Source organism: Synchiropus splendidus, chromosome 7, assembly GCF_027744825.2.
Source record: "Synchiropus splendidus isolate RoL2022-P1 chromosome 7, RoL_Sspl_1.0, whole genome shotgun sequence".
NCBI classification, from domain to species: domain Eukaryota; kingdom Metazoa; phylum Chordata; class Actinopteri; order Syngnathiformes; family Callionymidae; genus Synchiropus; species Synchiropus splendidus.
Window position 1 is genome coordinate 25,449,384 of NC_071340.1, and position 19,954 is coordinate 25,469,337.

The 19,954-nt window shown below is 44.2% G+C and overlaps 2 protein-coding genes and 1 non-coding gene across 3 annotated transcripts in view; all 3 read left to right on the forward strand.

The window, feature by feature from the left end:
* Positions 1-409: 409 nt before the first annotated feature.
* zgc:110329 (uncharacterized protein LOC550500 homolog) lies at positions 410-12,810 on the forward strand. The gene is made up of 8 exons (XM_053870487.1): positions 410-753; positions 3,345-3,530; positions 4,078-4,152; positions 4,247-4,342; positions 5,578-5,694; positions 8,169-8,219; positions 10,366-10,482; positions 11,691-12,810. Exons 1-8 carry the CDS (start codon positions 667-669, stop codon positions 12,024-12,026), a joined length of 1,065 nt encoding a protein of 354 aa, XP_053726462.1. The 5' UTR covers positions 410-666; the 3' UTR covers positions 12,027-12,810.
* Positions 12,811-14,385: 1,575 nt separating this feature from the next.
* trnae-cuc (transfer RNA glutamic acid (anticodon CUC)) lies at positions 14,386-14,457 on the forward strand. Its single transcript has one exon. It is a non-coding gene; the product is annotated as a tRNA-Glu (tRNA).
* A 3,521-nt stretch (positions 14,458-17,978) lies between these two features.
* slc4a5a (solute carrier family 4 member 5a) overlaps positions 17,979-19,954 on the forward strand; it is a 34,080-nt gene continuing 32,104 nt past the window's right edge. The window contains exon 1 of the mRNA XM_053869779.1: positions 17,979-18,121. The gene's annotated coding sequence lies outside the window, so the exon portion shown is untranslated. The remainder of the gene's footprint in view (positions 18,122-19,954) is intronic.

The following is a 19,954-nucleotide window of genomic DNA, read 5'->3' on the forward strand; positions in this document are numbered from 1 at the left end:
CCTCTTGAATCCCTCAAAGACAACAATGAGGCTGTTGTTTGCTTAATGGAGTGGGTCTGAATGAAAGAGTCTTCTAAAGTTTTCTTCCTCTTGACTTGGGCTTTGCCTCAGCACGGGGTGAGCCAACTCATTGGACCCCTCATAAGCTCGCCCTATATAACCCGGGAGTGGTGGCAACAGCTGATGCAACGAGGCGCAAGATTATCTCTGAGTCTGGAGGTAATCCGTGACTGGTAATGGGACCAGCTTGACTGCTTTACAGATGACAAACTACTCAAATCTCTGCGTCTAAAACAGGGTTTTTTTCCTCTGTATAAATCATGCAAGTAAAAAACATAGTTGCCTATATTAAAACTTGCATTATTGTGAACAAAATACCCGGAAAATAAAGGTGTATTAGACAGCGGAGGCTGCGCGGGTCCTCAGCACTGTCGCTTTAAGGATGGAGTCAAAACAAAGCGTGGGTTAGCCGGCCGCACGGAAGTGTCTGTTCCTGCCAGAAATGAAGGCTGAGGTGAATCTGGACGCAACCGTGGCCTCTTCCCTTCTGTCCTGATGTAACGTGGGACGTTCTTTCATCTGTTCAACCCTGTTATTGTTTTGACGAAGGCTCCCAACAAGCGTGCTAAGAGCGTTAGCTGGCAGCACCGCCGCGCGCGCGCCGCCATGCCTCCCTACTCCGAATTGAGGAAAACCAACCACTTTTACTACTTCATCAAATTCACCTTAAACGTCTACTCCATGATCTTCTCGGTAAGTGGCCGTCGCTTCTGTAGAGTGCACACATTTAAATACACGACGAGCGGAGTGGTCGTCCGCCTCGCGGGAGGCACCAACCACCCAGAAGCATCATCGGCTGCTACGCACGAAACGTCATTGAAATAAGGCCTGCTTTTATCGGAATTCACTCTCCACGCTTGGGAAACCGTTTTAGCGCGCTCATCTGAGCATATCGCGAATCTATCTGAATGTCTTTTAAAAACGGGGCGTAGCTTGTGTACTGTTTGCGATGGTTTTCGTTGTAATTTACAGGTAAATGTCAGATGTGGGGCGAGCTGTCAACCTGGCAGGTTTGGTTTCGATACAACAAAACCTGACTGTAAACCACGCAGAACGAGTCGCTGGCGATGTGTTTAGCCTGTGATTTACAACACAGCTATTTAACTCAACAAACGGAGCTGTGGGTTCTGTGCATTTACGCAGCTGGAATCGGCGTTTTTATCAATGGGGTTTTGTGTTGGCTGGTCGGATGCGTGTGCGTTAGCATCCTCACAGTCACCGGTCTGTGACTTCAACACCGACATCTGTGGGTATTTTAACCGTCGTGCAAGGCGTGGTAGCGACAGAACCCACTCCGATGCTGCTTGAAAACATTCGCCGTCCTACAAACGCATAAATCACCGGTTAGCAAACAGCCCCGTGGTGCAGGGCGTTGGATGCCGTTAAAGGGCCCTTACGTTTGAGCCGACGGAAAATAAAAGGCGCCTTTAAGTAGCCTGTGTTATATTGGTTTACACCGAAATATCGTCGTTAATATGAAGTGTATTGAATTGGTCACTGGATTATAAACGAGAGTGTGGACTCACATGACATTGCCCCTTTTATCCGGACCACTTATTAAATCTGAAACGTATTTTTGCCATTTGATTCTATGGTTTGCTTGAATGTGTAATTCTAAAAAATAAATATTGTTTCATATACAAACGTTGTGTAGCAGAATTGATAACTTTGGAAATCAGAAGCGGCCACCCAAATATTTGTGCCCTGAACGAAAAATGTATTGACATTTTTGGATTTGACCTGCCACTAATATTCATTATGATTATGATTATGATTTTCGCCCTGAATGTGGTGCAGGAGAGTGATCTCTCCAACTTTCTAAAAGGTTGTGTGAAGTAAGTCTGGGAGCAGAGAGCCTCCGTTTTCTATTGAAAATCAATACAAGAGAAGCAACTTATCACTTTTCTCTTTGCAGCACTCGCAATGGTTAGATTTAGACTGGGCTGTGAGCTTGTCCATGATGAATGGAAGAGGTGAAACATGCCCAGCCTGATTCTTTATGAGCCTAAGCATAAGTGGATGGGGTCAACTTGGGTTTCATCCACTTAGTTGAAAAGGCTGTGATTTGACATTAGAGACAATATTGCAGCGTTTTATCAGGATGCTGTACAAAGACCGTCTCTAACCAAGGTGCACCATTTTCCTAGAGCTGAGTGATAATGAAAATACTACAAATAGTTTTGCTTCACAAACAGGATTATGGTTCTGAAAATAATTCTATTAGTACATATGTACTTAATACAAATATGTGTAGTTTGGTTTTTTCGATTGCCCAATGACATCAGATGCTCATATCGGCACCGTTTTATCGGCCTTTATTGGTGCACCTCTAACTTGAACCCTTTGATGAACCAATATCAGAGAAGTATGCCAGTTCAGGGGTCACTAACTCCTCTCCACGGGTGCTGTGTGACCCTACCATCAGTTTGGTACATGCTTCTGAAAAAACTGAACAGGCACCACTTTGTGGACCCTAGTGACAGATCGAGGCATGTTACTGTTAATCGACTGCTTTTTGTTGTACCTTTTATTCTATTGAATAAGTTAAGTGATAGAAAGTGCTAAGGAGACGTGAGACAGGTCATGTCTGAGGACAGTTGCAGTTCTGAAACTGGGCCAACAAATGCATCTACCAAGTAGATATTTTGTGGCCTTGGCGAAGGTAGACTGTGGCAGGCCGCCATGGTTTCATCAGCGGGAGTTGCCCTTGTAACAAAGCATTTTGCTTCTGTCCCCTGACCAGTGTTTTCCTAAAGTGACAACCCATCCTCACAGCGTAATACAGCGACGTTGGGAAGTGGACTATTGTGTCCTATGCTGAAACCGAACCTTCAGTGTTGCATGTTGATGCATTCAGTTTTCAATTGAAGCTCAAGTTCCGTCTTATGCAGCACATTCTGTTCGGTGGGCTGCATGTCACGTGACAGAAAGATGGAGGTTGGGGTAGGTAAGCCATGGGAAGGTGCTTCTTTGGTTCAGCACATAAGAATGTGTCAATTGCTATTTAAAAAGCCAGTCAAACAAGGAGGAGAACCACATACTGCCTCGTGCTTCACCTCGCCTGGATCGCCACATGGGAAGGAACATGTTTTTTGCTCCATTTAAACGTCTATGTGACATGCAACACGGAAGGCTGCCTTCAGCGTCAGTAAAGGACGCAAAAGTCCACTCACCCAATGTTAATATATTACACTATGGGAGTGAGGATGGGTTGACACTGGTGAAGCAGGGAAGGATTTTTTTTCTTGGACATGCATGTCAACTCTGTCTGTGTCACTCAACAGCTCGTGGGCCTGTGTGTGCTGTGTGTGGGATTATACGCTGAAGTGGAACGTCAGAAGAATCGGACCCTGGAGGGTCTCTTCCTGGCTCCTGCTGTGGTGCTCATCCTGCTGGGTCTGGTGATGTTCACTGTGTCTGTGGTGGGCATGGTGGGCTCGCTCAGGGACAACAAGACCTTGCTGCACATGGTAAAGAAACACAGTCCTTGTCTGTCATTTTGACCATGTTCCCATGTTTTGTTGCTTAGCAAGGCATGGACTGCTTCACACCGACCCTTCCTATCAGGGTTCCAACATAAGCAGTGTTTTCTGTCATGAATTAGCACAATTCTATTGTGAATTATCAAAGTATTTGTGACACGGATTATAGGGAAAACGGGTATATCAGAACTGTAATTCTTCAATACACTTGAGCTCACTTCAGCACCACATGCACACGCTCCATCACACTTCACCATCTTTATGTATCAACCAACTGCTTTAATATTACTATTTTATTGCTTTCTACAGTCATCAAAACACAGCTTTACCAAAGAACATGTTTTTTCACAACATTTTATGATTTTATATTCATTATTTCAGAATAAATTTATTCGTTAACACTTTTTCCAAAAGAAAGCAACAAATGACAGTTGAGAAATGAAAAAAGCATCGCATCTTTTGACCTTCTCTTACACTGGATACACGTTTTTTTTTCTTTTGTAATGTGTCTAACTACAATTTGCCTTGTCTCCAGTTCCTCTGTGTTCTATGCGTGCTGCTGCTCCTTCAGGCCATTGCTCTCGCCACCGCACTTGTCTTTGAGAAGAAGGTAAATGTCATTCACAGGTTATTGCGTGCTGCCCTTCACTGGATCTGTTCACTCATAACATTTTTTTATTGGTGTTTTCCGTCTGTCTCTGCAGACCTCTTCCTTATTTCAGAGCAGCATCCGTGAGGGGATCAAACACTACTACGATGACCTGGACTTTAAAAACATCCTGGATTATGTGCAACAAAAGGTACAGGTTCCTAGCTGCTTGGAGGCCAAATAAAGAAGTGTATTGGTTGATGCAGTTATGCACAGAAGCAGATGCCGACTGATATGTGAAGTGCATCTTTATGACTCAAGAATATTAAACACAACACAAGACTCATTTTTGGATCTGTGACGGTTTTGCACTGTGACTGTGTGTCATGAGAAAAAAAACAGAAGTCAGGTGTAAAGTGAAGATGAAGATGAAAGTGGTCTATCACAATAGTTGATGCTCTGTATATATCTTTGGGGACAGTCGCATAATGCCCATTATGACCCCCCTTTCATGCAGCACTCTGTTTTATGTGGCGCTGCCAACCCTCCATTATTAGCTCCTGGGTCAATGAGAGGAAGTATTTAAATTCAAGACGCGTTAAAAAGCAAGTGACTTCTTGTGCTTACTGTGTCTGAGGCAGAAGCAAGTAAATAAAATTCTCGATCTATAATCGGAGACGGGGCCTGCCATTTACTCCTATTGCTGATTTGAAAGGGCTATAACACTGCAATTACTGTGTATAAAGAGGACAACGGCACCCCAGCTAAAGAATATTACCTGCTTTATCTCGACGCTTAGTGAAGGAAGAGGGAGACATGCACAGAAATGAAAGGTTTTTATAGTAAAAGCCTGAGGATATGCACTGATCTCATAAAGAGCCATTTTGTTGAGTTGTTCTCAGTTGGAGGCATTGTTTTATCTGAGCAATAAAACATACCCAGGCACAATCGCTGGCTGTATCCATTGGGCTGGTGCGTGTTTATTGCTTGAAAAGTCTTCAGCTCTATTAGGCCTTACAACTTTGACCTTGGATTTCCCTCTGCTGGAAAGTGACAGGGATCCCCGACTTTTGGAAAATGAATTCAAGGATACTTGTATTCCCAAAGTCACCACTTTGATACAAGGGGTGGAACGGCTCACAAGGACCTGGGTTCAGTACAGTTCTTAGTTGTTAACCTTTGTCCAAAGGTTGCCGCAGCCTTCTACCTAGACTTTCTATTTAAATAGTGTTTCACACTAAATGATCCTCCATTGTTCCTAGAGACAGATAATTCAGAGAACGTAAATGTGTTGCCTCCTCACTCACTATTACAAGTTAGTTGTGTGACATCTCTTCTTCCCGAGTGAACGCATACTCTGTGAGAATCTGTATTTACGAAGTCATGTCTAAGTAAGCTTGAGGTTGAACTGTCAAGAGTCTACTGAACCATGTGTTTTCTTTTCAGTTCTCATGTTGTGGAGGCGATGAATACCGGGACTGGGGAGTCAACCAATACCATTTCTGCAACGGCACCGGTCCATTGGCGTGTGGCGTTCCATACACCTGTTGTGTGCGAGGCAAGGTAAGATGAACAGATCCATGATGAAGTTTATTTTTCAGTTTCTCAGTGAATTTTAATGTTGTTGACCCCCATTTTGTCCTTTCAAAATCGTTCCCAACTGCAAGAAGTTATGTGGAAAGAGTAGAGGAGGATATCCATGTGTCGAAAGTGCCATAATCCTCAGTTGTTTGAAGCTTTATAGAGCGCAGATCTTCATATATGGTTGTGACCTTCAGGCATTATTGCTCAGAATCCTATAAATATACCATGATGCGTCACATCTCCTTAGTCCCTTTTTTAAGCTTTCATATGCCCCTTTCTGCCCAATTTAATTCAAAGATGCCCCTGGACTAGCGCCTGTACTATTGAAAAATCTCCCTCCGCACCTTCTTCATGACCAAATTTTCCTCAAAATTACTTTTGAAAGTCAAGCTGTGCCCACAGGCCGTATCATCTTGAGATGGGTGCAGGCTTTAGGTTTGCTGCTGAGCTGCTGTGGCGAGTTCCCGTGCACAACCTTTAATGTTGGGATATCATAATAGCTGTGCGCTAGGATGATAAGAGGAGTTAAACATTAATATTCAGACTTATTTATGTGCATTGTTATCGCTGTCATTGTTGATACCGAAGCGGAACAGAGTCACTTAAGAGTCAAAGGTTGATACGATTTTTAATAAAACAAGAAAAAAACATTTTAGAAAGGCCAATCTCCCAGATTCAAGTTTTAAAAGTGATCGCAATAGCTAAACCTAATTCATTCATACTACCGTAGTCGCATGCTTAAGCTAAAAAACTACAACGGTTGGTCTTTTTTTACTTCAAACGCTTAAGTCCTCACATTCCTTAAATCTGGAGAAGCCAGACGCGCTCGCCTCACCAATCGTTTGAGTTCTATTTTTAGTGAGACACAAAAGACAAACTGATGAGACGTGCAACTGTCACCAGTGTATCATACGCCACTTAAAAGGAAATTGCAGAGCAAAAGCAGAAATGCACAAGTGAATATCTCTGTGAATACGTTGCTGTCAAAATTGTTCAAGATATTTAAACATCATATACCAGGTAGACTGATCGAATGTTGCTGCCACTGCAGCAGTTTATTTCCTGGCTCATATCCAAGGGTGTTTTCACTGGTACTTAGTTGCATCTGTCTTTCATTGATGAGTTGAATGTAATGGATCCAACAAGCTTTGTGATTGAAATTTTGCCCAACCAGTCGCCATGTTGAGTCATGGACATTCTGGGGCGACCATCCTGCTTTACTGACAGGGAAATGTTGCGCTGAATTGTTATTATTTAGTCATGTCCCGGGGGCCGTCTGCCCCTTGCCAAGCAGAGCACATCTTAGTTCAGAGTATAGAGTGATGAGACACTCCTCTTGTGAACTGAACGGCACACTCATTACATGCATGACTATAGTGGGAGATCAGTCACAGCAGATAACATCTCCACAGCTGAAGTCCAGAGCCTATTCATCTTAAAACCTTTACATTTCAAGCATTTCTAAATTAATGGATGGAGTGAAATGTCTTTTTTTAACAACGGTCATGATGCAAGAAAAAGTACATGGGTGTCCTGAAAGTGCCTCCAAATTGTGACTCAAATTGCCACCATTTTCTGGCAAGATCCTTTCTATAATCTGTTTCAACTGAAGTGTAACCATATTAAGCCGTGGCACATTTGGACCCCTCTCATCTGTAGCCTGAGCTGTGACCCTCAGTGAGTCACAGTGTACCAGTATGGTCGGCATTCAGAAGGTTGCTACTCCTTTCAACATGCTCTGGTACCATCTGGTCTTATGGTGGCTTTATTTATGGAAGTTAATGTGGAACACTGCAGTTGATAATAGAGTATTATTGCTGAGAACTTAAGGGTGGTGCAGTGGAGCCTCTCAGCAAGAAGGTTCAGGGTTTAAATCCAGCTCTGGACCTTTCTGCATGGAGTTTGCATGTGCTCCCTGTGTGGGTTTTCTCCGGGTACTCCAGTTTCCTCCCACAGCCCAAAGACATGCTCACACTCTGAAATCGCCCCTGGTTGTGTGTGAATGGTGTGTGTGCCCTGCGATGGACTGGCCACCTGTCCAGGGTGTATTCTAGAACTAAGCCTTGTTTAACTGAAGATGTATGTATATACGCTGAGAACGTAAAGTTAGTTTGAGGTGTTGGAGATAAAACTGATGGTTAAAAAAAATCATCTTTTCTCCTGGAGTAAAAACGTTGCCCTGGAGCGCTGAGTAAATCAAGCAGGAGACAATCCAACCTGGTCTTTGTCACGAATGAGTGACCCGGTGATGTATCGGTCAGACTGTAACTCCAGGGCACTAATACTGCCTCTGGAGATGAAGTTAAGAAATTTACGACAGAATCATCCAGGGCTCCCACTTGTCCTCGGAGACAATAGCCGAGTAAAACTCCAGTCCTCGCCAGGGTCTGAGGAGCTGCAAGACTGCAGCACTGAAGTTCCCCTCCTACTACCCACCTGCTGTCTCTCCACAGGTCGGAGAAGTGATCAACACTCTGTGTGGATACCAGACTCTGGATAAACAGGTGAGACACACACCGTTCCGTACAACAACTGATGCATCGTGATGACAGCCCTTGTTACCATCATGGTCCCAACCAGGAGACGCGTATTAATGGCTTGGTCTAACAGTCAATGTGCCTATTACATGTGAATACATTGGTTATTACTCCTGATGGGTAGATGAGGCATCATGAAACAGTGTTGCAAGGTTGATGAAACAGTGTCCTAATTTTCAGAGGCCACTAGATGGCGCTCTTGGTTTAGAAATGATGTGAGGTTTCATTGAATTAACATTCCAAACATTTTACAGCCTCTGAAACTCAGGACACTGTTTCATGAAACATCATCTACCCTTCAATACTGTGTCATGAAGCCTCATCTACCCTTCAATACTGTGTCATGAAGCCTCATCTACCCTTCACTATTTATGAGCAACTTTGCCTTCAGCTTGTCGTCTCTCAGTCTGGTATAATGTATTTATATTTATCCTCATGTAAAATCATTTTACCATTTCTCCCATGCCAATGAAAGTTGAGTCGAAACTGTTTTCCTCCGTCTCATTATAAACATTTGATTCTGTGCTCATCAAACATGAGCCATTCTTGTTTACTTGCATTCAGTCTCACTTAGAGAGATTATTCTATTCCCTGACAAACGAAATACTTTTCCACCGCAGCCCACTTTAACAAAAGCGCCTGTATCTGCCAAAGTATACAGTTGATCAACTACATTTCTTCACCGTCAACTTTGACTCTGGAGTCATAGGTGTGTCAACAAAGCAATAAAATCCACTTTATTCATTCTCTACACCATTATTGATATTGCATCTCTGACATTCATTAATCTCTTTGGGTCAGTTCCGGGAAAGCTCTACTAACATGGAGTATACTGAAAAGGAAACGGAGAAAATAAAAAAAAAACACCTCACAGTGCAGCTAAATGCTAGTGTGCTAAATGGCTACAAACTGAGAAATAGATTTCCTGAAGGATTCAGACTAGATTATTGTAAATTCCAGACTACGCACTGGAACATTAGCCCCACTCACTGAATTTAAGAAGGAAAATGGATCTTGCTTGTCCATGAGCCGCAGCAGTCTATAAGCCACGGGTGCATTGGTGCTGTCTCCTCCGTAGAAAGGCTTAAAAATGCATGAGGGTCACAGGCTCCACTCTGGAGACTGACTCATGGAACAAACTGGGCAATGTTCTGAACTGGGGTCATCAACGCCTCACATCTTTTATTGACATAAAATGCGCTGTTTTCGCTACCTATCTCGGACGGCATCAGCTGCTCGTCTCTGGTCCTCCAGGAGACGTGGACACGCGGGCCTTAAAGGGCCCTTTAGGCTGTAAAACTCCATACGGTATAATGGCTGCGGCCGCAGGGTTCGGACCATTGGAAAAAGGTAGCAGATTTTATTCGGGTACATTACGGTACTGAAGTCACCCCTCCGTGCAGCAAGGGACTGAAAGAGCTGCCAAGTGCCGTTAGGAAGTCAATTCCACATTTTGCTGTCAATTATTTAGGTTTCGGAAACTGATACTGGAGCGACTCGGTCCAGGTCTTACCTTAAATAGAGCTTCCTTAGTGGACCAGTTTGGACAAGTAGTCGCACGGACTAAGTCATATTTGGTCCTTGTCACAATGTTATGTCAACATGTCACCATTTTGTCTCACTGCTTTAAAAGTGCTATCAATAAGTCAATAAGTCTTGGACTTGACTATTGTGTTAATCCAGGATTCTGTCACCAAAATTTTGGACACGTTTGCACCAGTTCTTACCCCTCCACCCCCCACTGAGGTGCTGCTGTAAACTGGTCGACTGATTTTTTTTATTTTAATGTTCTATGTATTGCCTGTTCCATCATAATAGAAACAAAAGCTTCTTCACGGATTTTCAGTCCTTCCTTTTTTCATGAGCTTCATCCGTCAAAGGCATTTGACCTTGTTTTATTCCGCACCAAATGAAGCAGAATTGATGCTGCGGTGGCAGAAACAGACTTCTGAGTCAAACTTCGGAGACGTTCCCTAAAGTTTTTCATCAAATTCCAAGTTTTGCTGACTCTGTCCTGAGCAGACAGTAAAACACCGTGGCAGTTAAAGTGTCGGCGTTTCATTAGCGGTTTCTGTGTGAAATACAAACCTCTCTGCCTTTCTCTGCACGTCAGCGTGAAACTCTGCAGGAGCTGATCCACGTTCGAGGCTGCATCCACGCCGTCAACCTCTGGATGGGTGACAACATTGGGATCACCATCGCACTGTGCTGCGCCGTCGGCCTTCCTCAGGTACTTTATAGCCCTGTCTCTGGATTTCTCCACTTCCTGCAGGCGCAGGTTGACGGGAGTTTAGTGCTGGGCATCATCTCTGGAAAAGACAATGGTAGATGTCTGACGCTGACGGCTTCTTCTCCTCACTCCCTCTCAGACCAGTCCAAAGTGCTGTGTCATTGTGCTTCGGACGGCCGAGTTACTTATGCCCCGAACAAACCGGCCGCATCTCAGAAACCTTAGCAGATAGAAAAAAACCGAGCACACCGTAAGAATTCCGAGACTTTCGTCTCTAACTGAGCGGAATTTTATGTGTCTGTAGTCTGGCGTTTTGGCGAGGATGGCAAGTTGAAAATGAGCAGGTTGAGCAGCAGCCACAGAGCTCCACTGCATTTTCAATGGAGGCAAAAACAGGTTTTACTTCTTGTTGGCAATTCTTACGCAAATTTGGAAACTGCTATACTAATTCTGAGCACATTTTATGGGAGAGGACAAGTCTGACTGCAAAACTGGAGAGTTTCATGTTTCTGCGCCCCACGGTTTAGCCACAATCGCGGTGCAGAAACGCAAAATCACTCTGCTCCACTCTAACCAGCTTAATGGCCCACTCTAACTTTTTGATTTTTCCCAAATCTCTGGGTCTTTAAGCCAGATTTGTTGGGCAAATGATATAACTTGGCTCAAATCTTTTTTTGGGGTGACAGAGGATGAGTGCGGCTGTGTTTTGCAGAGTTTCTAGGTCTAAGTTTGGAGGAGATGCGAGCCGTTGAAGTCGAGGCAAATGTCTGAAGTGTTGAGTCCTCTTCCCATTCATTTTCAATGGGAACGACTGGTCACAAAACCTGGAATATCTCGGGAATTCTGGCACCTAGGGCCGAGAAAAGTTACAGCACACCATTCCCGGGCGGGCCGCACATTTTGGCTTTTGAACCGCGTTCTACGACGAAAGCTCTGGCAGGGCAGATGAACGTTGTTTGTTCAAGGTTCTGTTTTTAGAGTTACTTTCAACAGATTTGGATCCAAGGAGGTGTGTATTGCTGCCATGTTGTCGTCCAGTACCATGTTATTTTTGCTTGAACAATAGCATTGTTCCACTCCCCTGATCGGAGGTGTGAGAAACGGGTGCAGATGGAATCAGTCTGAGAAGCTGGAGTGGCCTGGCTCAATAGGACATGTACACCTGTGTGTGAAGTAGCCTCTTACCCCGCCGACTCGCCTCTCTGCAGCTCCTCGGCATCATCCTCAGCTGCGTCTTCTGGAACCTGCTGGTGGACATGAGCGAGTCGTCTGACATGGTGGACTTCAAGCTGAAGAAGGTGGAGTTTGCCTACAGCGAGCTGGACCTGGCCGGCGCCGGCTGGTGCATGTGTCTGCCCAGGGACGGCGGCTACCTCCCCGTCCCCGCCTCCGAGCCGGAGCTGGACCCCATTGACATTCACCTGGAGAAGCTGAAGAAGCAGCCGCCTCGCACGCACTCCCAGCTGCGAGAGCTGCAGCAGTCCAGGTCCGCCACCGGCCTGGACGAGGTGGACGTCGGCCGCAAGCTCAAAAGGGACCACTGAGTTCTTCTGGTTTTGACCTTTCTTGCCTTTGTGGGTTTTGCCTTTGTTTTCAGTCATTGCAATGATTTTACATTAAATGGAGTTGTGTTGCACTAGTTGAAGGGTGAGACTGTCATCTCAAGGGATCTCAAGTGATTCGGCACTTTTTCCTTTACCTTAAAACAATCGGCGACGATGGCTTTTTTTTATAAAAGTAATTGTTCTTTTTTTGTTTTGTTTGTGGCAGTTTTCCTGTTTTTAGCCTTTGACATTGAGCGAGGTGTCACGTGCTCAAGCTTACCTCAGGCTGCGCAAGACGCAGCCCAGTAGTCAGAGGACAGAACTCTTTGGTGTGTAAATTCACGGTAGCTTGAAAAGAACCAGTGTACCAGAACTACTGTAGGAATAGCCGAGTATGTCTTGCGTGTAGCGTCTGTGGCGGATGTGTACAGTTTGTGTATTATTTCCGTTTGATGACCGTTTGATTTTGTGCAATTGGTGTACATTGTTAGACTGACAGTTGTGGAATAACATGGGATGCATGTTTTGTACTGTATATTAACAAAGGAAACTCAGTTTACATGGTATGCTCTCATGAGACGGGGGTTTGATCTGATACCATTTTTTTAAGAGCAAACTTTTTATTCCATTCTTCTGTTGGAAAAAAAAAGGACAATACAATGTCAGTGACAAGCAATTGTGTCATGTTGTTTTTAATCTGATTTATGCACTGTTTTTAAGCATCCCCAGCTCCTGCCTTGTGCCAGCACAGAGGTTCATGTCAATAAAGCTGATTTTGTCTAAAGGTTTGTGCGGTTTTTCACTTGCTGTGTCGTGTATGAGCTGCCCTCTTCATCCCTGACATCATGTCCTGCTACCAAAATGACTTGACCATTGGTCTGCTGATGTCACTGTCTGCGCCTCTTTGGACAGTAGCTGGTTCAACATCAACACTGAAATTAGATCAGTTGGGAGAAGGGTGTTTGGCATGACCTCCTGAAGCTGCTGCCCTCGTGACCTAGTGTTATAAACCCAGGGTCATATTGCCTTTTAACAGAATACTGCAGTTTCTGCTTCCTGCAGTGTGTGGTGGTGGGCGTGGCCAGATGGACGCTGATTTGCTGGAGCCGGAGTGCAGCCTATCAGAGGGAGTGGAGATGCCTACAAGTACCTGTAGCTGCTACCTGCTCTCTCTCTCTCTCTCTTCTCCAACCACACCAAGCCAGCAGCAGGTGTTGTTCCGTGGTCTTGTGATTGTTCTGTTGTGTGGATGTTCCTCAGAGTTGGTATTCAGAGTTTTTGTTTTGTTCCTTTTTGTCAATGCATTTCATTTGTGTAAAATCCCTCAGTTTAAGTTTCTACAAGCGTTCTTAGTTTAGTGTATGTCAAGAACTTTTGTTTGCCACCTGTGACTCGAGAAGGAAGGGAAATTTGTTTCTTTGTTTGTGGACTGTGTCTTTTACTTTTGTTTCACTTTGCAGAGAAATGGTTGCTTTGTGTTAGCGCTGAATACATTTATGTTGAATTTCCCCTCACGGCTGCTGGAGTGCTTGGAGAATGGAGACAATCATGTTGTGTCCACCTTCCCCCTAGACTGGGGACATAACACTGGCAACAGATAAGCAGGCGACGATGGATGGACAGATGGAAGAATCAGTTGAATATTTCCGCGATTGTTAATGCAATTTCACTGACGATCGTGCAGACATGAATATGAGACTCCCGTTGTGCGAATATGTCATTCTTGTTCTTTTAGAACTGCTGACAAATTCCTCAGCGACTGCCATTGGAAAGTCTTCTTTTTTTCCTTGTACAGTGGTGCCTCGGTTTTCCAACGTCCCGGAATTTGAACAAATCGAAGAGCCTCTGTATGCAGCCGTGTCCCGTTACTGACTGTTGTTTCTTCATATTGAGGTGTAAAACCTTCCCTGTCTCCACACTGGACCGTGGTAGAGTGTCACAGGGGAGGTGCTGGAGCGCTCACTCCAGGGTTTGATGTCCTGTTGTGGGCTGGAGCTGGGACAGGGATGAGGCCAGTCTGGGACAGAGCGTGACTTGGTTTATGACTTTGTCACAGCCAAACTGCACAGAAGCGCACATTCAGAGCTGGACACGCACCGGGCACCTCTTCCCTTCTGGAGAGACGTCACTCACTCGGCAACCCCTCCCACATGCAGCGGCCACACACATAGAGGAACAGCCACCTGCAGCAGACACTCTACATTCACTCCTACAAAAGACTATTTTAAGGCTTGGAACGCATGATTGCTTTTTCCATTCATTGTCATGGGAAAAATCGATTCAGATTTCGAACAATTCGCTTCTCGAACTGCCGTCTGGAACGGATTGTGGTCGAGAACCGAGGTACCACTGTATTATGTCCCATGTGGTCAAGTGGCCAGGATTCCTGGTTCTCACCCAGGTGGCCTGGGTTCGACTCCCAGTATGGGAAACATTGTCTTTTCACAACTGTGTTTGTGTCCAGTTAAAAAAGGCAAGGCTTCTACCTGTCTTGAACAGGTACCTGAAGGTATTACTATGGTCAAGCCGTGATCCCTGTTGCTGTTCTCTTTCCCCACAGTTTTGCCCAAGAAGACCAGCTTTATCTTTGAGCATGGGAATAGCTGTCACTAGTCCAGCTTCCACTGGTCACTTCTCACCTTCCTCTCTTCTTCCTGATGTTGATGATGAGACGGCAGATTGGTGATGTGCCTCCATGATAAATGACCCTCACTGCATGATGTGCGCACACAGTAAACAACACACCATCATCTGCAGCATTCTCGCAGAGAGACAGATCGATACATTGCTTTTGTATTGTAGACCAGTGATTCTCAACCATAGGGCCGAGGCCCATGGTTGGTCCGTGAGCGCCTCCTACAGGGCTGTGAGAAGTTTTTTGTTTTACACCTCTGGGCCGTGAAATGCTCAGTTTGAATCCATGAGCCACGTATGGTGGCAGGAGTGTCTCACTGAATTGACTTGACAGCTGCAAATCTGTGATAGTTACCAACTATGGAGAAGATCTTTAAAAGAAAAAATGACCTGTTGGTGTAGTTTTTAAAATGAATTAGAACATTTTATGGCGATACGTTCTTTTACATTTTACTTATATTCATTAGAGTTTATTTATGAGAAAGAAAATATTTTATGTTTAGACAATGTTTTATTTTCTTATTTTCATTCATGACATTTTTCCAATTTTCTCATCAGTTTGCATCAAGTGTATTTGTCGTTTTTTCTGTTAGTAAATGTGATGAACATGACTTGCACCTGCTTCTGCTGCTGGTTGGACTTTTCCATGACAAATATCTTTGCTATGATCACATGGTTTCACGTCACAAGGTTTTGGTTTGTTTACGTGTAAGTAGATCAAATATGGTTGTTGATGACAAATGAAGAGTCATGAATCAGTTCTCCTACTTGTTTGGACCGCAGGTCCATTTGTTCTGGGAAAGGTGGGCCCCGAGGTCAGAAAGGTTCAGAACGCCTGATTTAACAGTCAAGGCACTTTGAAAGGCATTTAAGAAAAACTCAAGTAAAAATATTACAAACAAATTAGAATACAATTAAAATAAACTTTCAGATGTTTTTGAACAATTTTTTCCTAGTTTTTTTGGAGACAGTTCACATCCGTTTTAATTTTTTTATTTTTCAGATAAAGATTTTCTCTGAGATCATTAATGTCATCATTCCATTTTCCACCCACTTCAAACTGCACCTGGTTGACGACACGCCGGACAATCTCTCCGTCCCCAGCTTTGTTAGGCTCCCTGCACAGCGGTGGGTCCGAGTCAGAAACACGTTTATGACCGGTGACAGGAAGAAAGAGAGAACCTTATTACAGCGGCGGAACACAGCGACCCCTCTCTGCTGACAGAGCCTCCAGATGGGGAGAGATTTCAAGTCATCTTCAGCAGAGCGCCATGGTCGGATGAGGCTTGTTAACTCCGTCATAGCACTGAAGCATAACATCCATGCTTTATTCTACTGTGTCCTGTTTATGATGACAGGAAACAGAAATGGTTCAACAGCCCCAAGTCATTTGCTCAGGGTCAAAACAGCAAGGCACGGAGGGAGAAGCCTCATCCTCACCCTAAAATCTGTTGAATCTGTTTCATGTTAACATGCGTTTGACTGGGAGCCAGTTCAAGTGCAGTTAAAACCCTCTTCATTTTCTCTTCTTTCTGGCAATATGTCCCACATGGTCTAGCGGTCAGGATGCCTGGTTCTGGCCTGGGTTCCACTCCTGGTGTGAGGAAACAGACTTCTGGCTTCTGTGACCTGTCAGAAGAGGCAAGGTGTTTTATCCCAAAATATGATTACAGCCAGGCCATTGTCCCGGCTGGTGTTCTCTCTCCCCACAGGTATCTTTCTTTGACTTCCTGGATCTTGCCCAGGAAGACCATGGCAGGATTCCTGGTCCAGGTTCCACTCCGTGTCTGGGAATATGTCATTGTTATTCTTTTAGGCAGCGTCTTTTTTTTAAAGAATGAACTAACAGTTTTTGGGGCTCAGGGGCAGGTTGCTCAGCACTTTTGACTCCCCATATCTTTTGACTTAAACGTAAATCTGATTTTGAACGTCGGTTGATTTAATGTCCGTCTTGTCTGAAGGCAGTCGATTTCACACTCTCTGCAGTTCCGTGTGGTTCACGCTCAGACTGTCTTTGTGTCTGTGGTTCTGCTTCCTTTCCACTGAATAGCCCCCCGCCGCACCACTCTGCGCTCTGACTCGCCGCAGGTGAGACACAATCGACTGAGCAAGTTCAGTGGATTTTTTCAGGTCCAGATCCGAGAAGCCACCGCGAGTGTTGCACTTGTTTGACTGATCATTGGCTCCAGTTGAAACTTCACGGTCTTCTTTGTTGAACCCACATCGTCTTATGTGACGTGCGAGTCCCTCTTCTTCCACCGGAGGCCATTCAGTCCAGTTCCCCTTCAGTTTTATGATGAAAGTTGGAATGGAGACCACCAAACCTGAGGCCCACACCCTCTGGAGCAGTGATGGTGTCGTGATGTCACAGTCAGAGAAAGGTCGGCTCTTTCGAGAGACGATTCATGTCTTATCACCATCAACTTGCAGAAAAACACGTGTTGAAATCTGCCATGCGTTGCATAATATCCGTCTATTTCTATATATGTTGTTTGGTAGGCCGACCTGCCGAGCACAGATCAATGTAGTTGGATCGTAGGAATAGTAATGGATACATTGATCTACTGCATGAATCGTTACATTCATGTATTAGATCAATGTACATTTATATACATATATATATGTACAGTGTAACGATTCATGTAGTAGATCAATGTATCGATTATTATCCATATATATATATATATATATATATATATAAGTAACACCTGACACCTGACTTATGGCCAGCAGACGCTTATTATTATTTTTTTTTTTTATTCAATGTTTGGCACCGCAGCACGTAGCAGCCTAGCATCGTGTACGACAGTTACGGCAGCACAGTATCCAAGCGTCTCACTCTCACACAGTACCACTACAGTAGCACCTATATATACTTATCTGACTTAGGACCCGTTGGACGTTAATATATATATATATATATATATATTTCCTTGTTCACAATTCGGGGTACTTGCTCAGAATTTTGTCTGAGATATATATATATATATATATATATATATATATATATATATATATATATATATATATATATATATATATATATAGTATATATATATTCGGGGTATAAGTACCCCGAATTGTGAACAAGGAAATCCCCTTTTCCACCAAAATAACCCTTCAAAATCCATATCTTCTGCCGTCATGGCATGAATGTGCGTATGTCCCCATAAATAGCAAGAAATCCTGCCCAGTGTTGCGGAACATATTGACCTGCAGCGCCACTACAGACCATTGATGGTGGCACTCACGTTCCTCTTTGGCCCCAGTGCAGCTGGTATTGAACGGGCCGTGATGTAGAGAGCAGCCAGACAGTCACAAGTACAGACGATCTCTGTCCTCCTGGGAGCGTTTGTTCCGTTTGATCGTGAGAGCTTCACTGGCATGAGTCCATTCATGCTTCTCCACCAGCAGCCACTGCGCTTTTTCCTTCCACTGCTGCTGGCTGACAACTGATCCAGGTAGGAAGTTTCTTTTCTCTCTCCTTCTGATTTATTCACCTTGAAATCTGAGACTCCTGCAACAGTCGGCCTTTTGCCAACAGACCTTCATGGACATTCTTGCTCCATGACTTACATTATGACATTTATTCATTCAGCTACCAACTGAATTTCCTTGTTCTGGCTTCTTATTCTTATTGTCTAAACTATTTATTAAACTGTTGGCTTTTCTACCTTCTCATTTTAAACCAATATGAGCGACTCAAACTGCAGATTTAAAAGTAAAAACCTTGTTTTTTACATTGTAAATTGTCTAAAAAGAAGTTTCAGCAGGAGAGTTTTTCTGCCTCCGACTCGCCAGCTACAGTCCGATATCAGTGTGTTTGAATGCAGCGAAGCCCCGGGGAAGTGTGAGCGTTTCTCCCGAACACGGCATGTGTTCGCTCTGCTGTGAAATATTTCAACCTCACGCTTCCGGTCGGAATAAACAAAAGTTTAATGGGACTCATTCCAATTGAGAGAGGAAACTAATTACGAGTGTCTCCAACTTTCTGAGAGTTTAATGAGGTGTTCAGTTATTTTCCAGCAAATGACACACACACACACACACATACACACACTGTGTGTCTTCCTGATTCACTGGAACTAATAACGCTTCCGAATTCATCCACTCACCTGACAACACAAGCTGCTGGATTATAATCCCACGCAGCAGAAGAGACAAGCGGATCACGTGACAGCAGGTTCCTGCCTGCACGTGTGCATGTTTACATGTGTGGAGGCTGTGAGAGCCCCTGATCGATCCACCGGCCTGTGTCAGTGTGTGTGTGTGTGTGTGGCGTGGTGTTCTCCTGCCGCTGCCCACTGAGTGTGAAGGACACTGGGCTGACAACACTCATTACAGAAACATCAAGCCACAGCCCAAAACTTTCAACACACAGTCTCTGGACAGAACTTTTCCCTGCGTCACTTTACACATTCTGCCGGGCAGCAGCTTTTGTTGAGAAGAAGAAACTGTTCCATGAAAGATCAGAACTGAAACGTTGTTTCATTCATGTACAAATACTGCTCTGACAAAAGTACTCGCTTTAACTTTGCGATGGTTCTATTGTGGTTGAGTTATTTTCAACTGCCGACGTGAGTCGTGGCGAGCTTGTGAAGCTTCACGAAACAGTGTCTTATTTTTCAGGGTCCACCAGATGGCACTGTCTGCCGTAAAACCCCTGGATTTGAACATGTATTTCAATGAAATCTGACATCATTTTTAAATGTGACAAAAGCCTTCAAATGTGAAACTGTGTCTACAAGAGGATAAAGCCTCACCAGCCCATCACTAGATACATTACGTTCATGGATTGCAAAAAGATATTCTCAACCATTAATTCTATTTCTCAGAATGGAAATATAATATTTTAACCCAGTTTTTGGGACGTTATTATACTGTCAAATGAAGGCGTCAGCGACACATAGAGAGAGACCAAGTAACTTTCTTTCATGTTTTTTGGATTCATTCGCAACTTTGCAGAGTCTGTTTCATTCTGTTTCCACCCTCTGCACTGTAGAGAGTGAGGGACACTCAGATGGATCTGACTCTCAGTGGACCAAAGTGGAGGTTGACTACTCCACTGAGCAGGACTGGAGAGAATACTTCAGTCTTTGATGTCGAGCTTGAAACAGGCTCAATACATTGATATTGTTTTCCTTTGTGGCCGGTGTGTTCAAAATATACGACTAGAGTTTGATAATCTTGTATTTCATGTGAGAAATGGCTTCATTTTCATGAGGATCTTCTTAACAAACACATCCAGAGAGCAGAAGGTAGCGACAGGCTGATGAGGCTTCGTGAAACAGTCG

Excerpts from the sequence above, each read along its gene's own strand:
- zgc:110329 (XM_053870487.1), top strand. The coding sequence starts at position 667 with ATGCCTCCCTACTCCGAATTGAGGAAAACCAACCACTTTTACTACTTC. Across the intron at positions 754-3,344 it reads TCTACTCCATGATCTTCTCG|CTCGTGGGCCTGTGTGTGCT; the intron begins GTAAGTGGCCGT and ends GTCACTCAACAG. Across the intron at positions 5,695-8,168 it reads CCTGTTGTGTGCGAGGCAAG|GTCGGAGAAGTGATCAACAC; the intron begins GTAAGATGAACA and ends GTCTCTCCACAG.